General features: G+C 33.4%; 3 protein-coding genes, 1 long non-coding RNA gene and 1 pseudogene across 8 annotated transcripts; 4 read left to right on the top strand and 1 right to left on the bottom strand.

Annotated features, from left to right (window-relative positions):
* Window positions 1–1,263: 1,263 nt before the first annotated feature.
* Window positions 1,264–1,872, bottom strand: LOC144564819 (16.9 kDa class I heat shock protein 2-like; annotated as a pseudogene).
* A 644-nt stretch (window positions 1,873–2,516) lies between these two features.
* Window positions 2,517–21,528, top strand: LOC144564818 (F-box protein SKIP23-like). Of its 5 annotated transcripts, XR_013514749.1 has the most exons (6): window positions 2,517–2,688; window positions 2,838–2,978; window positions 3,352–3,465; window positions 3,852–4,931; window positions 5,355–5,435; window positions 6,020–6,336. XR_013514749.1 is itself a non-coding variant. In XM_078314424.1 (5 exons), the coding sequence occupies exon 4, from the start codon at window positions 3,856–3,858 to the stop codon at window positions 4,897–4,899; it is 1,044 nt and encodes a 347-aa protein (XP_078170550.1). In that variant the 5' UTR covers window positions 2,517–2,688; window positions 2,838–2,978; window positions 3,352–3,465; window positions 3,852–3,855; the 3' UTR covers window positions 4,900–4,935; window positions 21,488–21,528. The 5 variants fall into 5 exon arrangements, 4 of the variants coding, with proteins under 4 accessions (XP_078170550.1, XP_078170553.1, XP_078170551.1 ...); XM_078314424.1 differs by lacking the exons at window positions 5,355–5,435; window positions 6,020–6,336 and adding an exon at window positions 21,488–21,528 and having other exon boundaries at window positions 3,852–4,935; XM_078314427.1 differs by lacking the exon at window positions 5,355–5,435 and having other exon boundaries at window positions 6,020–6,332.
* On the top strand, window positions 8,053–10,755 carry LOC144564621 (uncharacterized). The gene is made up of 5 exons (XR_013514673.1): window positions 8,053–8,175; window positions 8,937–10,027; window positions 10,128–10,253; window positions 10,332–10,396; window positions 10,624–10,755. It is a non-coding gene; the product is annotated as an uncharacterized LOC144564621 (long non-coding RNA).
* LOC144564513 (uncharacterized) lies at window positions 15,121–16,236 on the top strand. Its single transcript, XM_078314109.1, has one exon. The coding sequence runs from the start codon at window positions 15,121–15,123 to the stop codon at window positions 16,234–16,236; it is 1,116 nt and encodes a 371-aa protein (XP_078170235.1).
* Window positions 20,324–21,367, top strand: LOC144564511 (putative F-box/kelch-repeat protein At5g24040). The gene has a single exon (XM_078314107.1). It carries the CDS (start codon window positions 20,324–20,326, stop codon window positions 21,365–21,367), a length of 1,044 nt encoding a protein of 347 aa, XP_078170233.1.
* Window positions 21,529–22,745: the final 1,217 nt, after the last annotated feature.

The following is a 22,745-nucleotide window of genomic DNA, read 5'->3' as shown; positions in this document are numbered from 1 at the left end:
ATAGGTACAAAATAACTGTTTTTGAACCGTTCATAAAACAATGATTTTCTACCCATATTAAAAAATATATTATATTATATATACATATACATATATTATATTATATGTATATTTTAAAATGTGCATATTTTAGTATAAATATTTTATTGAACGGTTCGGATCGACAATTTGGACTTTGAAAGAAAAATATAAAATATGAGGTATGATGAGGTATGGAAAAAATGAGGCATTGGAACCTCCTCTTGTATATGATATATTATATTATTTTTTCTTACGGCCGTAAAAAATCCGGCATGAAAAATGTTGATCCGGATTATTTGTGGCAGTCGTCCGAATAAATCAAATAGTATTCCATCTATTTTTTAAAAAATATATTAAATATTTGTAATACTTCAATACAATAAATAAATAAATTATAAATAAAAACTGAAAAATAAAAAAAAAATTTCCTAAAAAAAAATTTTCGGAAAAAAAAATTTCCTAAAAAAAAAAAAATCCTAATTCCGAAAAAAATTATATTCCGGATTTAAGAAAAAAAGAAAAAGAAATCCTAAATCCGGAAAAAATTATTCCGGATTTAGGATCCAATTTCTGGAAATTGGTATTGAAACCGGAAATTTTTTTCCCGGTTTGGATAGATTTGGAAATTAACAGGCAGTTGGGTTAGTTTTTTAAATTTATATATTTTTTTGGATATAAATAAAAAAATCGGTTTATCTACATATCGCATTTCTGTCAATTTTTTTTTTCATGATATTTTATTTATTTATTTTTGATTAATAAAAAAATTAGCATGACATCCCCCCCAAAATAGAACTCAAAATAAAACTCATCAAATGATAGGTTCTATTTTTCTGTCCAGTCTGATTTTTTTAATTGGATATATGCATTTAATCTGTCAGTTTGAAACTATGATTATAAACCTCACAATTTAACAAAAACAACAACCAAGTTACTGAACAGAACGCTGAGCACTCTTTTTCATTCCTTTCTTTTACTCTCCTTAGTCGTCATCAAATAGAAAGCACCTAATAATTAGTTGACAAGACTTTCATAAAAACAAAAACAAAAAATCGTTTGATGAAAAATCTAACCTACTTTTGAAAACCAAAAGAAAAATAAACACATTTTATGAAAAAAGCTGTAGTTTATTAATGGCCAATTACATTACAATCCAACACCCTGAGATCAAGCATCACAACTAGTTAAGCAACCAATCAACCATACAACACATCCATAACAAAAAAAAAATCCAAGGATAAACCACAAACCATACATACACATAAAATCATCGATCCTTGATTAATCATGGCCAAATTAAATTAACCAGAGATTTCAATGGCCTTGGCTGCTGCAGGCTTCTTCACCTCCTCTTTAGGCACAGTGACAGTAAGAACGCCATTCTCCATGGCTGCCTTCACCTGATCAACCTTCGCATTCTCAGGCAGCCTAAAACTCCTCAAGAACTTGCCACTGCTTCGCTCCACATGATGCCACTTGTCATTCTTCTCCTCCTTTTCCCTGCTGCGCTCGCCACTTATTTTCAACACGTTGCCTTCCTCCACTTCCACCTTTACCTCCTCTTTTTTAACACCCGGGAGGTCAGCTTTGAAGACGTGCGCTTCAGGGGTCTCCTTCCAGTCGATACGCGCATTGACAAAGGGTCTCCTTCCAGTCGATACGCGCATTGACAAAGGAAGACGTTTCGTCAGTTGTAGCAAGAGATCGGGAGTTGTTGAAAGGGAAGCCCTGAAATGGATCCCAGAGATCACGAGAGAATGGATCGAAGATGTTGCTCCTGATAAGAGACATAGTGTTTGTTTAGTTGGAAATGTGAGAACTGAAGAAGTACTGATTAAATCAGGAATTTGAGTTCTTTGGTTGATTTCTTTCTGATGGTGATGCACTCTAACTGAGATGCTATTTATAGGAAAGGGAAGCTTGATTAATCTCTCTCTGGATTTCTCCAGAGAAGAAACGGCAGACTCCTCTCTCTCTGTTTTACTTTCGTGACAAGTGTAGAAGCTGCTAGAGATCTCTACTCGGTCGGGTCGCCGCTAACAGATTTCTCTGGAAGCTGCTCAGAAGGGAGTGCGTATCCTCTGAGATATCTCAACTTTTGCGTGACCGACGTGTCCGGTGCCTATTCGGGGGTGATGTAGGGGTCAGTATTATGTGTGCTTGAAGATTCGTGCATAACGTATTTAAACGGTTGGGATTTTCCATAATGTCACGCAAAGTTTGAGATATCTCAGAGGATACGAATTCCTGAGGAGGAAGGCCTCGTAATTTTTGTTTTTTTTAGTTATTTTAAATAAAGGCCCATGAGCTTATGCCTCACTGTAATATAGGATATTTGTTCCCAACGTGAACCTATATTTTGACAAAAAAAAAAAAAGTGCTAGATTTGTTTGGCACACACAAGCCCGTAGGCAAACGGTGCTGGGTTGGGCTAGATTTTATGTGCCATCTGATTCCGAGCCTTTTCCTTCTCTCTTTCCGCCACGCGCAGCCAGTCCCCAAGCAGCAACCAACGAGCCTTTCTCTTCTCTGATCTCTCAGTTGTCCCTCTTTCTATTCCGACGAGCGACCCCGCCACTGACCAGCAACCAATCGCCGGTACGACTCGCTGTCGGGTCATCGACGAGTCTTCTCTCCACCTCGGCCGCAACCAGGGCTACTACGCTGGTGAGTCAACAATTTCTTACTTGTTTCCATGGTTTAAGATTAAATTATTTGTGATTCCTATAGTTTCACAAAGAAAAGATCTTGCTCTCTTAGCTTTATTCTTGCCTTGTTATGAAATTTTGGGTGCAATGCTATACTTGCTATTTTAGGGCTGAAGAGCTGAATTACTGGACTGGTTGAATGAACTGTTACCAGATTTTGATTCATCAGAGGAGGAACTGAGAAAGCAACTTTATGATGGAACTGTGCTATGCTCGGTTCTAAACGTACTTATTCTCGGTATAGCCAAGGTACTTCTTATTCATTAACTTGGTTTTAATATTATCAAGGAATAAGTAGATTTGGAATGGGGGCCTTATTCGGTTATTCTGATCCCTTTTGGTTGATACATGGAATTAAATTGCCAGCAATAAACTGAATAAGAAAAAAATGGGCTTTTTGGTGCTCTTGTTTCACAGGAAACTTTGAAAACTTCCACAGAGTTTAACAATCAAATGTTATATACTTAACGGTTGCAAAGTGATGATTTTTGGTTAAATTGGAAGAATTGGTCACAGTCCTATCATATTCTTTGAGAATTTTGCCAAGGAAACAATGCCTTGCATTTTCATGTCTCCTAATCTTCAGCATATATTTCTACTTCTTTTTTCAATCCTTTTGTAGGATACGCCTGGTGCTTATAACTCGTCAGAGCCACAAGTTGTGACTTTGAAGAAGTTTCTTGCAGTAATTGAAGAACTCGGGTTACAGGGCTTTGAAATAATAGACATTAAGCAGGTATGCATCTGGTACCAGTTTATCCAGTGGTTAACACATTTTAGCCCCCTTTCTTGGTTTCACCTTTTCTTCGTTTGCTGAACTTTTTAGCTGCTAAGAACCTTTATCTTTTCTGATTGTGCTTTGTTGAATTTTCGCATGTAAGAACTATTTTCTTTGTCTTGAACTTCAATAATTGTTTTTTGGTTGAATTTAGGTTAATGTCAGTATTGCAATCGTGCCTTAGTAGGTACTGTTCACGGTTTTCAGTATGATATGCAATGCTTTGGGTTATAAATTGGGGATTCACTGCAGTTTTGGTTTACTGATACAAGTTTAGGTTGGAATTTTTTTCATTTACTGTTATTGATTTATGGAAAATTACAATATAACATGTACTCTAATAGACTAATGGCGATACCGGGAGAGCAATGTGGTACGGACGGCGTCCTAAGCCATGAGAGAAACTGGTCTGAACTTCCAGAAGACATTCTCCATCTCTTCTCCAAAAAGCTACCTGATATCTCTGATTTCATACGCTTCCGTGCTGTGTGCAAGAGCTGGCGGTTAGCAGCCCTAGTCAATGATCCTCCCCCACAACTCCCTTGGCTTCTAGAGCACCGCCTTCAACACCGTGGAAATGCTATTATACGCTTCTACTGCCTTTCGTCTAGCAAAGTTCATACTATCACTTGTCCACGTTCCCTTGGTGCTTGGCTCCATGGCCCAGGATGCCGCTATTTACTTGCCTCTCACTTGGGAAATTCTGAGAGGTATCTCCTTAATCCTCTTACTCATGATCAGATCCGTGTACCGGATGCCGTTAATGTCCATGGGTTCCTCCCCGACTATATTGGGCCAGATACAATTGAAGGTGGTGATATTGTCGTTATGTCAGAAAATACTAATATGATGGCTTTTTGGCGATCTGAGGCGGACGATTGGGTCTATGTAGAAGGGGTTGGCAATTGGTATGGTGGCAATGCATATTATATGGGACAATACTTCAGTCGCGACAATCATACTGGCATTACGAATGTTATTGATATTGCAACAAAAAAATTGGTTTATCAAGTTGCACCACCAGATGGCACAAACCCTCTTCTAAAGGGTCGGACAATTATAGTCGAGTCAGGAGGAAAGATTCTAAGGTTGTTCCAGCATTCCAAGGCTGAAATGTGTCAATTTGATATATATTGTCTTTATTTCGGTGATGGAAAACAGAAATGTTGTTGGGTGAAAATCACTGATATTGGTGACCAAATGTTGTTTCTACAATATAATCGTGGGTTTTCTTTCTGTGCAAGTAAATTTGTTGGATTGAAAAGGAATTGCATTTACTTCCTGCAAGGCTGGCGATATCTTTGTAGATATGACATAGGAGATGGTACAACTGAGGTGCTGCCTTGCCCTTTTGATACAGTGGGGACTTGGTTTGTGCCTAGTCTGGTATAGCTCTCCGATATCAATTATTCATTAAGAGCCAAGTAAGTTTAACTGTGTATTATTTTTTTTTTGTTTAATTTGTTAGAAATTTAGTTCAATTGTTCTAATTTGTTAGAAATTTATAAGTCAGATTTGTACATGTAGTTTAATTGAAAGCCTTCACAATTGCTGAATATAAATTTATAAGTCAATTGGCCTGCTTTAATTTGGTATATATAGAGTTGATCAAATATTTCCTATAGGCTATAGTTGATTACAGATAGGTTAGTATCTGTAGACGTTCCTTTCTATGCCATTTTCAGTAATAATTGATTGATTATATTAAGCTCTGTTGGTTACTTATTGGTATTTTAGTTTATTCAATACACAGTGCCGAGTGGCTTGTGGGGTTATAAATTTATTTGTTTTCTTAGGTAAATAAACTTGCGAAAAGGTATTTATTTATTTATTTTTTTTAACTTCAGTATTATCAGATGAGAAGAGGAGAGAACTGTATGATATGGGTCTATTTGACATGGTTCAAGATGATCTAGGGTAAAGATGAGGTAGCATTCGCAAATTGGAGTCCCTTTTAAAAAAAATGAAAAAAAAAAAATTGATTGATGATGAATGTTAACTTAAATTATTTTGTAAGAAGATAGGTAATTAAAAGCATTTTGAAGTTTTGTTATTTTTTCTGCTTTCCCTTTTGCCTGCTTTTGCCCGCTTTTGCCCATCCTAGTTTATTTGTGAAAATAGAATTTGTGTGATTTCCATATTAGTTTAAGCTTGTTACTTGTTAGTATTAATTATTATTATTATCATCATCAGAAGTTAATATATCAGGGTTCTGATAGTTCAGTTACACAAAACAGATCCAGATTCGTGACATGTTTTAGAATGAAAACCAGTAGTCTGAGAACAAAGCTCAAATCAGTTTTATTTATAATTTGCATATTCGGCCTAAAGCTGGTACCTTACAAATTCTCTAATTGGGCCTACATTTAGAAAAATTTCACATGCTATGTTTGTAAGATCTCAAATTACTATTTTCACCCATACCAAAATGATGATTTGTAACTGATACAATCTAAACAATGTCGGACATTAACCTGACTACAAGCTAATGACAAGTGGGTCCCATTTTCAGGAACCATTTTACAGCATGGAAGATCTTTAAAAAATGTTCAGCGATATGGTACAGAGTTGTGCTTTTGACAGTACTGGTAAATTGAAATGTCCCAAACGATTTGGAAACAATGCTGAGGCAGCAGCTCAAATGGGCATGCATGGTTTTCACTGGTAGAAAGTAGGGGTGTAGCCAGATGTATATAACATTATAACATTTAGAAAAATTAGCGTTATATTGCATGCCAATTGATACTGTTCTGAGAAGAACTGTCAGGGCAGTAGCTAGTTTTCCAGAAAGCATTGCAAAATTTGCTTCTTTCATGGATGAGTGTTTCTTCTGTACAGACTTTTTTTTTCCTTTCATTTTTCTTGTAATTTTGATATTCTTCAATTAGACTTGTGTTTCATGTTAGCATAACTTTGTCTTGTGTGTTTCTTGAACTGTGACTGAACTGGATATTTTACCAGCAATGCTGTTTACTTTGCAACTTAGCACCGTGCATTCGCAAAAACAAGCGATCCAGTTTAAGTGAAGAATAAAACCAATTATTTAATTCCATGTGGCTGATTAATTTAATTTTTATCTTATCATATCTTATTTCAAATTTAGGTTATCAGGAAGAAATAAAATAAAATAATGCCCCAAGGTACAATGTAGAATTTTATCAATTCTAGGTTTGTGATGTTCATTCTCAAGTCAATTGAACAGATGAATATAGTAATTGATTATCATTTACTTATTCCCTGATGGAAAATTCGTTATGTTTTCAAATTGAAAGGAATCGCCTTTTGTTAGCTTAAGGGTTGTCCACAAGAAATTAGTTTGGAGGCTTTTTAAAAGGAATCGTACTATTCAAGTACTTTTTGAAAATATAATCTCTTCCACCTTATTAAGGAGCTTAATGTCTAGATCTTGCAAGGGTTGTGATTAAAAGTTGAATTTTCGGAGTTAATATCAGCCATTCAATTTTCAGATCACACACAACAGAATTTTCTAAATTTTGCTCTTCAACACTTAAGACCCCACTGTTCGCGCCACATATGATCCCTAAAAACTTAAAAAAAAATTCTGGCGCTCCATCTCTTCACCCCGCTAAACAAAATTCTGGCCGCATATGATCGCTAAAAAAATTTACTTCCGCTCCGTCTCTTCACCAAACCATTCCGTCTCTTCACCAAATTACTTTTTTCCCCGTCTCCCTCAGTCCCTCCCCGATCCCTTCTTCCAAAGAAAAAAAGAAAAAAAAGCCCTAATCGCTTCCTCTTGAGCCGCACCACCCCTCTCCGACACCGTCTCTCGCACCATCTCTCTTTTCGTCTCTCTCGCGCTCTCCATCCGTTTGGCGCCACTGACGGTTTCTCTCACGCTCCGGTTTCGGCGACAGAGGTGGGGACCTGACGCGTCGTTTCATCGACATCTGCTTCTAGCATCCAGGTCTCTCTCTTGATTCAACTTCTCTATTATTCTTCTCCTAGCATGCGTACTTCGTATAATCTGTGATGCGATTTTATCAGCATAGAATTGTACATGTCTTTGAAACCACTTCTGAATTGACAACTTGGGCTGTTTTGATCGATCTTAGTTCGTCTCTTAGGTTGCAATTTGTTCAATTTTTTTTTTTTGAGACTGAGCAATCTGTCGCATTTCATTTGTAATTAGAAGTAGCTAGAGCAAATTGATTAAGTTGCAACCATCGTGCAATCTAACTTAGTAGTTCCATTAGTTTTGAGCTGCTATCAGGTGCACCTATTTGCAACACAATCACAGTATGTTGATCGATTAGGGTTTTGGGTTTAGGGTTTACTATTATATTTTTCAACAATTCACCAATCTGTCTCTAATTTTTATTTATTTTTACAACAATTCATTACACCACCAGCTTTGCTGGTATTTGAACTCTGGCCAGATTGGTATGTAAGGAAACATTAGGAGTTCTGATAAAATCAGATATTCAGATCAATGACTCAGATTTGCTGGATTTTCTGAATCTATTCATTTTTTGAATTGATATATTCTTCCAGTTTTTTTAATAATTTGTATCGTCAGTGCTTTTTTTAGATTATGGAATAAAATAAGACATTGTTTGTTTGGCTTTCCTTTATAGGTACGGTTGAAATGGACCCAGAAGCTGCACATGCCGGGTTTTGCTGAAGTTGTCAGCATGGGAGAAAGAGGTAAACTATTATATTATATAAAATTTGTTCTTAATTTTGACATTTGTTTTGATGCTGCAGATGATGACCCCTTACCGGCCATATAGGGGCTTAGAATTACAGGAGAAGCATTTCCAGGAAGAGAACTTCAAGCAAGTGGTTACTCCATCAATGGCACCAGCAGTTGCAATTTTGAAGTACCGTCCTTGCACCTTTTTTTTTTCCCCAATTGTAGTGTTGTATCCATCAACAACTATGACACTCACTAAATGATATATTAATTGGTACTTGATTGAAGACCAAATAAATTTCAAATTGCACTTGATCTCCATATGAAAATGTACCATAGTACATGCAGACTATATTTTATATTTTTTAGAATTTTTATACTAGATTTTTAGACAGATAGAAAATCACTACTTTTGAATGTTCTACAATTTTTAAAGTAATTGTAAAATTGTTCCAGGTAGAAAATCAAGAGTATTAAAGCAATTGTAAAATTGTTCCAGGATGTAGAACTTGATATCTGGGAATTTTAGAAACTGAAATCATTCAAAAAGGAGTTGCAGATTGATCTATACAAAAATGCCAAGCATGCATGCTCAATATGACCAAATTGCCCTTTGCCATATACTAAATCAATGAAATGAATTAAAAATAAAGTAGATAAGATGATGAAATTGTATGCTCAAGCCCTCATATGCACATCATACATGTTGATAACTTTTTTTATACATACATTTTGTTGCAATTAGTTATTAATTAAACCCTATTTGGAACAGTGAAACACGCAACTTTGATGAGACGAGCCCATCTGGAAAGCATTACTTGGCGGAGGTAATGATCTCATTTCTGGCTATCGTTTTATCGAGTCAACTGTAGATTTAAGATTTGAAGTTATGGCTATCATTTTAAGTGGTGAAGTCATAATTTTTCAGGTTTGTAGCGGGTGGGAATAGTGATAATAGATTGGTTTTACCCATATCTTCCTACTGTGCTTGAGGAACCGAGCCCTTCCTTTTCTTCATTTTATTATTGTTTGCTTTCGTGCTATCTGTTTTAGGGTCATGTACTATACCAAGAACTGCTCTCATGCTGTTTGTTACTCTTTTTTATTTTTTTCTTTTGTGTTCTTTCTGGATTTTGATCTATGATCTATTATTGTTCTTTCTTGGATTTTGTAAATATACCCTTAACTTAAACCCTGTAAATATGAATTTGTGTGTAAATAAGCCAAAGACATTATATACAACCCATGTACCAACCTTCCAATACTGTACCAGTCACATTCCCTGTAAATATGAAGTTGTGATGGTTGTCACGATTCTCAACTTCATTAGTAGTCAATGCATTGAACCCTAAGCTAAAGCCAAATACATAACTATCATCTTTTTTTTTTTTATCATTTTCAGTTGATTTTCCTTTGAGGAGAAGAGATAGAAGGGCATACGTGTCAAAGAAAATTGTGTGTTCGGTTCAGGCCCCACCACTAGCCTGGCCAGGTCAGGCCGTACCAGAGCCGAGTCGCAGCTCATGGGATGGTCCCAAATCCATTTCAATTGTGGGGTCCACTGGCTCAATCGGCACTCAGGTACTCCTACCATTACAATTTAATTTAACTCAAAACTTTTTGTATACTAATATTATATAAAGGACCCCTTGCCCTTTTGAGAAATTCTACTTGCAAAAATCGAGATACTATATTCATTTAAAAAATTGATTTTTTTAGACTGAAAGCCTTGATTGTAAATTTTTTTCAATCCCAAATTTCAAAATTTCAGACACTTGACATAGTAGCTGAAAATCCAGATAAATTCATAGTTGCACACTTGCACTTGCAGCTGGATCAAATGTCACACTTCTAGCTGATCAGGTTCATTTTTTTTTTGGTCAAAATTTATAACAGTAGAGTTGTTCCTATGAAAATATTTTGAAAAAACAGGTTTGATTTATTCCTTTTTTTGTGTGATCAGGTGAAAAGGTTAAAGCCTAAATTAGTAGCTGTGAGAAATGAGTTGTTAGTAAATGAATTGAAAGAAGCCATAGCTGATTGTGAAGAGAAACCTGAGATTATACCTGGTGAGCAAGATGTCTTGGAGGTTAGTTTTCTTTCTAAAATTTAATATTTATTTTTCTATTGTTTTTACTTTAATCTATTATAGTTGTATTTTTTTTAGGTTGCCAGACATCCAGATGTTGTGACAGTTGTCACAGGGAACATATTGTAAATGCTGGATTGAAGGTATATGATTCTATATTTCCTTTTATGTGTACATTATCTTTTAGTTACTTTTTATATGAACATAGCTCTGGAAAACGAACAGCATCTCATAAAGTTGCTACTTTATGAGATTGTCAGCTATGAAACAAACTGATCAGATTGTCATGTCTTCACAAATATTGGCACATGCATATTTTTCCATAAATAAATCAGCCATCAACGTTCTGTTTGTTTGCTAATTCATTCAGGTCTGCATCAGATGCATATTTCGTCTCTTTGGGATTCACGACCTTGTTTGCTACATTTCACCACGATCGCTTACTCTGTTTGGGTGTGTTGTGCTATGTCTGCTGCTTACAAGAAAAACTGGAGCAGCTTCCAAGGAGATAAGTTCTGTTAATGATTTTTTTTTGTTCATATCTAACATGATAAAGAGGGAGGAGTACCAAATTGATGGATTCTCTTTAGAAGTCTCAGTAACCCCTGTTATTACTGCCAACAAACGTGCTAAGGTTTTCAAATTTGTATTTTTATTTTCTTTTATCAAAGTTTTCAGCACAAGTATGTAACTTCTATAAAATGGATCCTTCATTATTCTTTTTTTTTTAAAGTAGGATCCTTCATTATTCTTAGTTCTGGTTATTTTCACATTACATTGTACTTAGTGTCTTTAGTAAAAAAAAAATGGCCTAACAGTGTTAGAAAGGGTTTGTAATGTGATACTTCATGCCTCATGGATTTTCAATTGTATCTCTCAGTTTTGCAACGAGTACCTTGTGCTAAAAAATATTTCAAGGATATCACTCCGCATGACATTGTTTGCTCGGGATCACTTAAAAAAGAAAGTGGGAAGTGCAATGCATACACCAGCTTAGATTATTTCTCATTGTCTACTTCAGCTTGGATTAGCATATTTAATTAAATGAGTTGAATAATTTATTAAATAAACTTTCTTTTTTGTGAAAAGAATGGTAGTTTTTTATTTGTAATATTTTTTATGTATGTTTGTTAATACATTGAACAGAGGTGCAACTATTCTTTTCTGTTAATTTTACAATGCAGTATTCATGTTTTATTAGTTGTTTTTTTATTTATTATACTTTCAAATAATTCAATGTTTAGGGTTTAGGGTTTAGGATTTATGAAAAAAAAAAACTTATATAAATTAGGTTTTCTACTACATAATTTGCTCCCGTTGCTGTGCACGGGCACGATTACTAGTTAGAATATATGAACCTCTATGACTTGTGAAATGAATGATTATTTCTTCATTTAAAATTGTTATCAGATTTAGTGAATAATATTGTACTAAAATATTAATTTAGTGAAACTCAATATCGCTGAAGAACAAAGATTTTTTATCGCTGATGTGGCTGTAAAATGAAATTAATATTAATTTCATTTCTTGATAGCTGTTTGAAATTGCTATCAATTTCAGAAATGGAGATGCTCTAAACACGTGAAAAATCACAATTAGTTATGAAAACTTTCTATAACTGTAATAAAACTGCCAGTGACATCTCATTACATAAAAATAATTGACTTGTCGTTTATACCAATTTGGGCCCTGGCGTTATTTTTGATTGATTGTTTTGCACTTTATCTCACCAGGGTCAAATAAGTGAAATATAATTCAGAAAAATTCTACAAACAGATATGAATTCATTTATCGTATATCAAGTTGTACAAAATAACTAATAACTAATGGCCATGAAGATAATTCAATCTTTTCTTTTAAAAAAAACCATTATATACATGTTTCATTAAAGAAACTGATTGTCTAGAACCTTACATATTATCAATTCTTTTTGTTAAATTGTTAATTACTTGCTACTACAACTATATTAGAGTAATATGTTTTTATACAAGATAGTAACTTGTTATCTCCTTTTAGACCCAAAAAGTTTCTAAAATCTTCCTTGACAGCCTGCTTGGTATTACCTGTCCAATAAGAAATCATTGTCATTATCATGAAAATCAGAATCTTATTAGTTTTAATTTTTGTGGCGCTTCAAATAATCAACTCAATCCTGTGTAATCAAGCACACAATGAACCGCACTCATCATCTTTAGAAAGACTTATACTTTTGAATTTACTCAAAAGCAAAGTATTAAATAGCGATTATTACATCATAACGAAAAAGCTAAAAAATAAAAGTTATTGCGAACAGCGTAGCTATAGCAAAAACTAGCATTTTTTGTTTAAAAAATTATAGTTTAATAAATAAAACTATGAGGAAGATGTAAAAAAATAAAGACATTTGAACTTTCTCTATACGGAAGACATTTGAACTTGATAGATAAATATGTCTCCAATTAATAATAAGTTAACATTTAGTTAAATAGTGTTAATTATTAAATCATCTATAATTAAAATAAAATTAATTAGATGTGAATAACTGGTGGATATTGAAATAATTAAACACAAAACAGAAGGATTGAAGTTCCTTCGTCTCTAAGTAATTATTCTTTTGTTTTTTCTTGTCTCAATACATCATTTGCCACAGCAAGACTGATAATTTTTTTTTCATGAAAACTCATTATTTAAATATTTAATTATTTAATTATTTATTCATCAACATTTTAGCAAAAAAAAGTGAATCAACCGCTCTAACTTTTGGTAGAAAATGATTTTTTTTTGTCTTCTAGTAAATGCTCTTTTATATAAAAATAAAGAATAATTATTTCAATCCTCACTCACACTCTAGTACCCGCATTGTACCCCCATCTCTTAAACAAATTTTAACTTCTCATAAACTAACTTAACTAACTAGTTTAATTAAATTTATTCACAACACTGTGATCTTCAAAGTTTAATTAAATTCATGAGTATAAATACTTGAAAGATAATAAATTAATACATGCAAATTAAGATATTAATACTTGCATGTCTAACTTGATATAACTATATAGAGGGACCACTCAAACTACATGGGAGAAGAATCATACACGTTTTTAGAGGTGAGTTTTTTTTTTTTTTTCAATATCTTCCACATTTCTCACGTTCTATGAGGAATTTTGCGAATCTAAAATCACGAATGTATTCTACGCAATTTTATCTTTCAAATGAGATCCATGATGACGTACTTTCGGATTCATCGTCACACAAGTATTTATACCTCATTGTGCAAGTATTTATACCTCATCGTGCAAGTATTTATACCTATATTTGTAAGTATTTATCCCCAATCGTGGACCTCGCATCTCCGCATCACATTTCCCTAATCGTCCTTGCGTCAACCTTTCTCTAACAAAAATAGTTGACCACATAGGTATAAATATTTCCGTGCATAGGTATAAATACTTGTAATACTTGATATTAATACTTTTAAATGTCAGCAGTGTCATATGTGAAAAATACTAGATATAAATACTTAAATGACAAGGTATAAATACTTGTGTGATGACGAGCTCAAAAGTATATCATCATGGATCTCATTTGAAAGATAAAATTGCGTAGAAGAAGTTTGTAGTTTTAGATTCGCAAAATTCCTTATAGATCATGAGAAATGTGGATGAGATTGAACAAATAAAATTGGGAGGATAATGGGGGTATGAGAGTGCGGGTACTCATATCACGTCCCAAAAATAAATGTGGAGCCGCAGATTAAATCTGCGGTCTTCATTAAATGAGACTGCAGATTGGTTGTACGATCTGGATAATAATCAAAATTTTCAAAATGGGATGTTTTGTTTTATTAATTTTTTATTATGGTATATAATATAATTTCGGTACCTATTAATTACCCATAGACAATTAATGACTAGTAAAACGAACCCAAGAAGTTTTTAAAAGGAAAAAAAATTCCATAAAAGACTGCTCAAAATAATTTTCTGTTTTAAGAACTTCATAATCCTTCTTTTTACACTTAACGAAGCTAAATTATATAATTCTATCTAAAAAAAGCAACAAAGTGACCTAACTTAATTGTTAAAATATTCGCGTACACCAAATTTATAATATGTGAAATTCTAACAAAAGTATTATATATTGGTGTAAATTAAATTTGGAAACTCATGTCTTTGCCTTAAATGATTAAATAAATTCTTTTTTGCTTGTTTATTTTTTTTTTATTTTCTTTTGTTGCCTTATTTATATCCAATTTATTTTTGTATTACAAATTAAACGAAGAGTTCTAATCTTTAACTAAATTTTGCATCACACAATTTGGAGTGCTTTCCGAAATATAAACAGATATAGCATAATTTTTAATTAAAAAGCTAAGCTATGAAGGCATATGAACAAAATATATATATATATACAGCATTATTTGGGAATATAATATCAAGTTTACATCTCCTAATTAATTAGCTATCTCAAAATATAAATTAATCCGTGAAAATTTTAAACCGTTTAAATTTTTTTATAGCACGAATTTAGAAACAATTCATTTTGTATTAATATGTTCCGTGCAATATAAAAATAACAGTGTCCTATTTGGAGATAAATATGTGAAATATAGAATAATAATAATAATAACAGTCCTATTTTGAGATGGGCAATATAAAAATAACAGTCCTATTTTGAGATAAATATGGGAAATATAGAATAATAATAATTATAAATATAATGCCTAATTTGTCATAAATCAGAAAATAGAAATTACTTATAACCGCTACTATATATAGAATCAGCCCATAAATAAACAAGACTCACGGTTTCTTTTCCTCTATAAAAACCCATGCAATTGATTGTTTGCTTCGTCCAGTTCTAACAATATAAATTCACGGAGACTAAGAAGCGAATGTCACCACCACCTTCTGCCGCTATGTCTTCCTCGTCTGACGATGACTCTTCATCATCTGATGAAGCGCAGTACATTGTACAACGCAACCCTCTCCATACCGAGCGTGATGACAACAAATCAGACTTTGATTCTGGATTCGAGACCGATACCAACCCGTTGACCAAAACCCAAAAAACTCCCCCAAAACTGTCCGAATTTGAGGATTCTTCTGAAGAAGACGAGGAGGAGGAACGAGAGGAAGTGGAGAATCCGAAGTTGTCGACAAATACCCTAAAAACTCCCCAGAAGCTCTTAGAATCAGAGGATTCTTTCGAAGAAGACGAGGAAGAGGAACAAGAGCAAATGGAGAAGCCAAAGTCGCCGGCTAAAGAACCTGAATCTCAAGCTGACAAGAAGAACCTGAAGCTTTCGGCGCCGGATCGGGCTACCTCCCAGAAGTCATTGTCGATCCACAGAATATGGAGTTTGGATGATGAGATGGTACTCCTCCGGGCCTTATCTGAGTTCCAGATCAGAAATGGTAAACTTCCTCCTAGAAAGGATTACGCTTCCTTTCTCTCGGGTATATGTGGGTCGATAAGCTTTCCTGTTACAGAGATGCAAATCTTTTACAAGATTCGCCAATTGAGGCAATTCTATAGCCAGAAGAAAAAGAAAGGATTTCATATCAATTTCTCACATCCTCATGAAAAGGATATGTTTGATTTGTATGCCAAGTTGTTTGAAGGTAGCAGCAAGGTATCAAAAAAAAGGGCTTCACCAGAAACCAATCGTGATACTGAGTCGGAGAGTGGTGGTAAACAAAAGAAAAGAATCACAGAACCAGAATCACTAATGGAAGCAAATGGTGGTGCTGTACTCAATGGTGGTGAGGTGGCTCGGTCCCATTTTTATCTTGTGGGGCTGATCAAGGAGATGATAAGTGCACAACAATGTCCGGGGTGGCTTTCGACAGTTGAGGACGTGGTTGCGCTGATTGGGGAGTCGAAGGTGAAGGATTTTGAGGCTAAGACCAAGATATTAAGGATCAACGAGATGAAATTGCTCGCGAGGAAGGAGAAGCTCATGGCTGAGTTTTTTGACATTCTCTCCGATGAGATGGTGCGCGATTAGTCGGTGATAATGTTGTTCCATGTAGTGAATATTTGTGTTAAAATTCAAATCCACTAGTTGGTATAGTCTCGGTACCATTAATTAGTGATGGTACAAAATTGTAGTTATTAGTACAAATTTTGAAGCATGTCAGTGCGCATTTCATACGACTAATTAAATATGACTGCTCTGGAAGACTGGAACAATTATCAATGCAGTAGTTATAGTGCATAACTAATAGCTGCTATCATAGTATTGTGGATTTTTTTTTATCAACTGGGTTTTACATAGTATAAGAACCATGTTATGTGAATATTGAACAAATTAATCATGGGTATTTGAACTGCATGCATTGCATTGTCGGTACATTATACTGCCTTCACTAAATTTTAGTAATTTTATAACTAGTTATGTTTTAGAGGAGGGTTCAAATGCCTCCATATTTTTGTGTCTCCATCATGCCTCCATTTCTCTCCATCATTTTCAAAGTTCAAATAGTCGATCCGAACCGCTCAACCTAACCTCCATACTAAAATATGTTTGGAAACCAAATTTTATATTTTTAAAAATTTTTTTACTATTTTTTTAGATAGGTACAAAATCAGTAAATCTGAACCATCTAAAAACAGTATTTTTGTACCTATCTAAAAAAATAGTAAAAAAATTCCTAAAAATATAAAGTTTGGTCTCCAAACATATTTTAGTACGGAGGTTAGGTTGAGCGGTTCGGATCAACTGTTTGAACTTTGAAAATGATAGAGAAAGATGGAGGCATGATGGAGGCATAAAAACATGGAGGCATTTGAACCATCCTCTATGTTTTATTTTGTTGCTTTAATTGGTTTATATCAACTAGCCTAAACAAATTTTACTTTTATAAAATTTCTCCTTCTCAAATCTCAATGTACTATAATTAGTATGTTGTTGGTTATTTGGTGATCGAGCCAATATAATTTTTACCACCCAAAACTTGGTATTTTTCTGAATTGAATATCTTCTGTTTACAAAGTTGAGCATTAAATCATTAGTCTATATATATACCACATGTATACGATCATGTTTTTTCTGAATTGAACACCTTTTATTTACAAAGGTGAACATTAATTAATTAATTTAGTCTATCTACCACATGTATATGTTGTCCTGGTCGGTACAAATATTAATTTTTATATTACAGAGATGAACATTCATTAGTTTGAAGCAAGGGCAATTTTATTTTATTTTATTTTTTTATTAATATTAATATCTATTTTTAAATGATTAAATAAAAATAGGGATATTAATAGAGTAAGTGAATTTAGATGGGAAAATATGTAATTTTGATATTTTGATGGAGAAATATCTAAATCAAGAAGTTGTGATGGCCATGTATATATGTAAATTTCTGTAATTAAACTGCAGTTTCAGGCCACTGTAAACATACAACACCTTAAATAGTTATGTAAACTAATTGCAGCATTTCAAAAAAAAAAAGGAAAGTTTTACAAAATAATGTCCTTAAATGATTAATATTGCCAAAATATCTCAGGATAATGAACATATATAGCTTTGATGTCACACGTGTGCAACTAATTCGAACACTTTGAATGGGTAACAAATTAGTCAAAATATTCGTTTCTATTTTTTTCTAGTATATTAATATATCCTACCACTCAATAAGTAATACTTGGAGATCGAAATTAATCATTCTTTTGTAACAGAGAAAAAATCGTAATAACTTCTTAGGAATATATGAATCAGCACAAACAATAAAGGTTAAGGATTCAAAGCAAAAAAAAAAAAAAGAAAAAAAAATAAAGGTTAAGGATTAATTAATTTAAGCCCAAATTGGGTTATGTACAAATAAGATCATGCCACTCTCATATCTAATTTTCTAAATGTAGCATCGATTGACCAAAAATATGAACAAATACACACAAACACATTGTAATTAATTAAATTTATTCTAGCAGAATTTTATTTGTAATACTCAATGTATCTTTTGATTTAGCACAACTACAAGTTAGATGTTATATGTTAGTTTTGATGATTAAATCATTTTAAATATGACATAAATAAGTAATAAAAAAAATATAAATACAAACACATAACACATTGTCAATGTATTTTAATAAAATATTATGTGTAACATTTGATATATTTACTTTTGATTTAGCACATGCGAACTTAAGCAGAGTTGAATAACATAAATTACATATTATGTAAATTTTGATAATTTTAAATATTAAGTCCAGTTCGAATTCATAAAACTTATGCAGAGATAAACAACATATTAGATATGAGGCTACAACACTATGTATAGCATATTGTTCTGTAATAAGATTCAAATCTTCATTTTTAAACTTAGAATAATTGATTTAAACTGCTCAATATAATTTTCATATAAAAACATACTTAATTAGAGGCCAAATTTTACATTATTTTAGAACTTTTTTAATATTTTTTTAGATATGTTGAAAATCACTTGATCTAAAGATTATGGAGCAACCAACAATACTGATTTATAATTATTCAAAAAATAATAAAAGATTATAAAAAAATAGAAAATTTGGACTCCTCGTAATTTTTCATATGGAGATCATATTAAACGGTTTAGATCGACCGTTTGAACTTCAATTCGTTAGAGGTGGTGAAAAAAGTCGTAGCTCGTGGCTTGCTTGAAATCCAAGAACATATCAACATTCATTCATAAGAGTGCTAAGTCACTCCTATAAAATTTTAATTGATTAAGACAGATGTGTCTTAATCTAGTTATGAAAATGTTGGCTACAAGCAAGCATAATTATCAAATATTATTTTCCATGCATATTGGATTTGATATGTGATTTAATTTGAATAGACAACTTTTCAGGATACAAAAATTAAAGCACGGAGTAATAAAGAATCTAAATTTAAATTAAAAAGTTTTGGAACCTAGTAATATTTAGATTGAAAAATACAACAATAATTTGCTGATTATCTAATTTTATATACTCCCTACTATAGAACATCCATATTTAAGCATAGATGGTGCGAAATCAGGGTTGTCCAGAGACTTAAATTTGTGAATTAATATCTATATCCATGTTCCGACTCCCTTATCCCCTTCTCATTTCTCTCTCTCTCATTCTCTTGCACGCCAGCAGTGTTGATCTCCTTCCTCGCGTCTGAAAACTTCAACAAGGCAGGTCCCTCTCCCTCAGTTAAGGCTAGTCTCCTCTCTCTCTCTCTCTCTCTGGTACATATATACGAGCCAATTATGATATCCACCTAAAATTTAGTTTAATTTAGTAATAAACATTTTGACCTGATTCTTGGTTTGAATCATCCAGAGTAGCAACGCCTCATCTTTGCTAATTTTGATATATATCCAAAAGGATAAATTTTAATGTTATTTGTTACTATCTTATAATTCAGTCCCTAATTTCTACTGTCTGGATTTTGAGTAAACACAAAAAAACTGTAAAATTGCAGAGTTGACAATGTCAACTTCATTCTCGTTGAAGTAAGATACGGTTACTGGTTTTTTTACCATAATTTTTATTTCATATTCCGAAATTTTATCCTCATCTGAAATAAATTAAAAACCCTTATTCTATAGAAAAGGAGAACATCCGGTAAAAATTGATACTACCATATGAGGGAGTGCATTTTTCATATGTTTTGCTAAATGGTGCCTACGAATCTATGTAAAAACTAAAAAAAGCTGTTCATTGCTTGTATTATGTTCCGACTTATTAGTCATAAAATGACAGTTGCGTCTTTATCCGTCCTTTTTATATACTGAAGGTGGGTTGTTTGATATTATGTACTTTTATTGAGGGTTAATTTAGGCTAGAGTGAGCCTAATGTAGTGAAGTCTAGTTGCATAAACATTATTACTCACATTTTTTGCATTGTTATTAAACCGTTACTACCTCAGTGGATTGGGCCGAAACTGAGTTTCAGGGTTTTTTTTTATTTTTTATTTTTTTCAATTCTATTTGACTGGAGTAGGCTTGGAGCTAAAGCCTGCCCATTAGCAGCCGTATCTTGTATGCATTGCGACCCCAACCCGAAACCCTAAAAAACCAAATTGAAAAACTACTTTTAGCACTAACTACACTTGTTTCCTTCTTCCAAAATTCAGATGCCCAAGCAAAAGACTAAAAGCTCTACCAATAGTGAAAGAAATTGGTCTGAACTTCCACAAGACATTCTCCATCTCTTCTCCAAAAAGCTCCCTGATATCTCTGATTTCATACGCTTTCGTGTTGTGTGCAAGAGTTGGCAGTTATCAGCTCTAGTCAGCGATGCCCCCCCGCAACTCCCCTGGCTTATGGAGTTTCATCAAGGCCATGAAGAAAATGCCATTATACGGTTTTACTGTCTCTCGTCTGGTAAAGTTCATACTATCACCTGTCCAGATTCCCGTAATGCCTTGCTCATTGGCCCCACATACCGCTACTTACTTGCCTATCACTTGGGTTATTCTGGGATGTATCTCCTTAATCCTCTTACAAATGATCATATCCATGTCCCTCCTATTGGTGTACTCGGTTGTTGGCTCCTAGACTATATTGCTCCAGATCCAATTGAAGGTGGCGATATTGTGGTTATGTCACGATTGACTACCCGACACAGTATGATGGCTTTTTGGCGATCTAAGGCTAACAATTGGGTTAATGTAAAAAGGATTGGCAACAACTACAGTGGTAAGGCATTTTATATGGGACAACACTTCATCAACGATGGAGAAACTGGCATCACAGATGTTATTGATATTTCCACACAAAAATTGGCCTATCAAGTTGCACCACCAAAGGACACAAACCCTCTTCTAAAAGGTTACACATTTATGGTTGTCGGGTCAGGGGGAAAGATCCTGAGGTTGTTCCAATATTACAAGGGTGAGCAGTGCCACTTTGATATACACTACCTTTATTTCGGTGATGGAGAATCGAAACCTTCTTGGGTGAAAATCACTGATATTGGTGACCAAATGTTGTTTCTGCAATATTATCATGGGTTATCTTTATGTGCGAGTAATTTTGTTGGATTCAAAGGGAATTGCATTTACTTCCTGAAGGACCGGCAATATCTTTGTAGATACAACATAGGAGATTGTACAACTGAGGTGCTATCTTGCCCTTTTGATTCAATGGGGACTTGGTTTGTGCCAAGTCTGGTGTAGCTCTCCGATGTCAATTATGCATTAAGAGCCAAGTTAGTTTTATTTATTTTGCTTTTTTGTTTAATTTGTTAGAAATTTTGTTCAATTGTTCTAATTGAACTGCCTTCTTAATTCTTTTAGTGATCAGTGCTTTTGCAAAGTTATTTTAGTATTACAAATTTCCTTTCTTGTTTTCACTTATGTTGGTTTTAGGTACTCACGAGTGAATGCCAGATTAAGGTGTTTCCATATATTAAGCTATGATATCGCGTAAATATAGATCGTTATTACTACTGCCACTTAGGTTAATTTTATTCTAACTTATGGTTATTACATTAGGATATATTTTGATTCCAACTAATATTCTAATATACTGAAATTTGATATCTTGTAATAATTTACTATGTTGGGTATTTATTTCAATTTTATATATCTAAGTTATGACCTTGATATGTTGTATGACCGGCTATGATTTATGAATACGTAGTATGTGGCAGTAATTACTATTATGTTATTGTTTCTGTATGTAATTATTTGCATTTGAAGGACGAATATTTTGTGAGTATATATCCGGCAGGTTGTTTTACCACTACTCGGAATGTGAACATCAAAAACTCGTGATTGTAAAATTCAAGTTCTATATAATTTTGTAACACCAAAATCTTAGTAAAATGAATGAATTTTATCCTAAATATAATTTTAATTGTGACTGAATATTCCATAAGAAAATTATATGTTATTTGAGAGTATCATGAAAAGTTAAATGGGAGTTCCATATCTACCCTGGATCTGGATGCCAGTAGAATGGTTAGATAAAAAGAGTTAAATTGCTGCATAAATATGGCTATCCCAATATGACAAGTTAGAAATTTTAGATTAAAATTCAGAAGATAAGGCCAACTAAAAGGTATACAAATGAAATTGATGCTCTAAAAAAGTACACATTGGAGATGGTAAGTTGGTAACAGAGACAAGTACCAGATCTTGTAGGATACTGGTACTGTATTATCAAAGGGTCTCTCAGGATGAGAGCGGATGGAAGACTGGAGGCCTCGTGTTTATGAAATGCAGGTATTTATTCAACTTTCAGAGCAATTTTCAAATTTGTGTTTTTCATTTCATGTAAATTATATGTTGACCTGATCAGTACCGGAATGGATATGGGTCTCAGTTCCAAGCATGTAGATTGTGCTAAACAATATAATACCCAAAACGTAAGTTCTAGATGTTGAGGTCTTAATAATCAAATATGCTGGTAATAGTAAAATCTGATCCAAACCAGAAACGCACAGAATTGTCCAATTCTAAACCTGAACCCAACAGGTGTGATTTTTTTTTTTCCTTCTTACCAGTACTTGACTAAACAACAATCCAGTTTTAATTCCTGATCCTGTTCAAG

Source organism: Carex rostrata, chromosome 13, assembly GCF_964058835.1.
Source record: "Carex rostrata chromosome 13, lpCarRost1.2, whole genome shotgun sequence".
Taxonomy (NCBI): domain Eukaryota; kingdom Viridiplantae; phylum Streptophyta; class Magnoliopsida; order Poales; family Cyperaceae; genus Carex; species Carex rostrata.
Note: the sequence above shows the minus strand (reverse complement) of the source record. Positions and strands in the feature narration are given on the sequence as shown.